At 43.2% G+C, this 1,351-nt stretch overlaps 1 protein-coding gene across 1 annotated transcript; it reads right to left on the bottom strand.

Annotated features, from left to right (window-relative positions):
- Nucleotides 1–571: 571 nt before the first annotated feature.
- Nucleotides 572–1,138, bottom strand: LOC113873699 (EPIDERMAL PATTERNING FACTOR-like protein 5). The gene is made up of 2 exons (XM_027511957.1): nt 952–1,138; nt 572–828 (listed from the first exon to the last, which is right to left on the bottom strand). The coding sequence occupies exons 1-2, from the start codon at nt 1,079–1,081 to the stop codon at nt 572–574; spliced, it is 387 nt and encodes a 128-aa protein (XP_027367758.1). The 5' UTR covers nt 1,082–1,138.
- Nucleotides 1,139–1,351: the final 213 nt, after the last annotated feature.

Below are 1,351 nucleotides of genomic sequence, written 5' to 3'. Positions count from 1 at the left end.
AAAAACAAACAAAGAAAAATTAAGAATACTACTCAGATACCTAATATACCATGAAACAGTGAGGTAGCATAAACTTCAACAAGTACAAACAACAGATCAATAACTTAACCCAGCCTCAACAGTTTCCCACATACCCTCCATTCAATATGATGCTCCCTCCTTCCCTCCATGTGAGAAAGATTTCAACTTTACAATTACGAAGATAAAGACAACAATAATGATGAATATTGCTGTGTTTTCTGAAGTGAAGCTACTCATGTCCCTTCCTTCATGTCAACTTTACGCTCCCTTCCTTCATGTCCCTCCAGCCTCAAAAGGTTAACCCCAAAAATCCATACTATAAACATAGTACTCATGAAAAGCACCACAAAAACAACCCAACACCAGCAACATTATATGCACGAATGCACTAACACTGAGATTAAAAAAACAAAACCCAAAAGGGGAAATTTTAAGATGACTGCTGCCTGCAATGTTTTGCTGTTCGGTTCTGGCAACGTTTGTGTTTTTCTTTTGTACTGGGATTTTTTTTATAATTTATATAATTCATAATTATATATTAATTTATTTGTCAAGGCATAAAAAGCTTGTTCCCACACTTGCAACGCCACGCTTCTGGGTAGTACTCAAGCCGTATGATTAAACCCGGCTGAACCGGAACGTGAACCGGTTGGCAAGGGCTGCACCATCCGCACTTGGATCTGCACGACGGCGGCGACGACCCAGGTCCGCCAAACCTCTTCTGATCCGCCACCGCTCTGTCCAACGGAGCCGCCGCCAACCCATTTTCCTTCTCTTCCCGGTGAAGGTGCTTCACTGCTCCCCCACCTCAAAACCAAAAAAAAAAAGAAAGAAGAGAGAACCACCGTGAAAAGTTAGAATTTGAATTGAAAACTACAAGTAACCGAAATTGGGTGGATTTTATTTTATCTTTTTGTTTTGGGTACTTACTGGGTTGTGATGTGAGAGCAGCTATAGCTGAAGTGGAAGAGAACAAGAGAAAAGTGAAGGTGGTGAAGGTTGGTAACCAATGATATTGATAGTGCTGTTCGCGACGACGGTGGTGGCGTATTACGCCCATCGCCGAGGTGGGAATGCGCACGTTAGCAACAGGATAGGACGATGAGAATGAGAGGGATGGTGTTGAAGGGAAGGTATGGTATTATTGTTGCAGAAGTAGCGCAGATTCTTGCGTGTATATGCGTGTGTTTGTGTGCGTGAGGGAGAAAGAGAGAGAAAGTCCAAGTCAAAAGAGAAGAGAAGAGAACCCAAGAGGGGAGAGGGAGAGGGAGAGATATTGTTTGAGTATTTGGGAAAAAGGCCCAAAGGGTGGGGGGCATGGGCCCTACCA

This window comes from Abrus precatorius, unplaced genomic scaffold (genome assembly GCF_003935025.1).
Source record: "Abrus precatorius isolate BTA unplaced genomic scaffold, Abrus_2018 Scaffold7, whole genome shotgun sequence".
NCBI lineage: Eukaryota > Viridiplantae > Streptophyta > Magnoliopsida > Fabales > Fabaceae > Abrus > Abrus precatorius.
The sequence above is the reverse complement of the archived record's forward strand: the minus strand, read 5'-3'. Positions and strand labels throughout refer to the sequence as shown.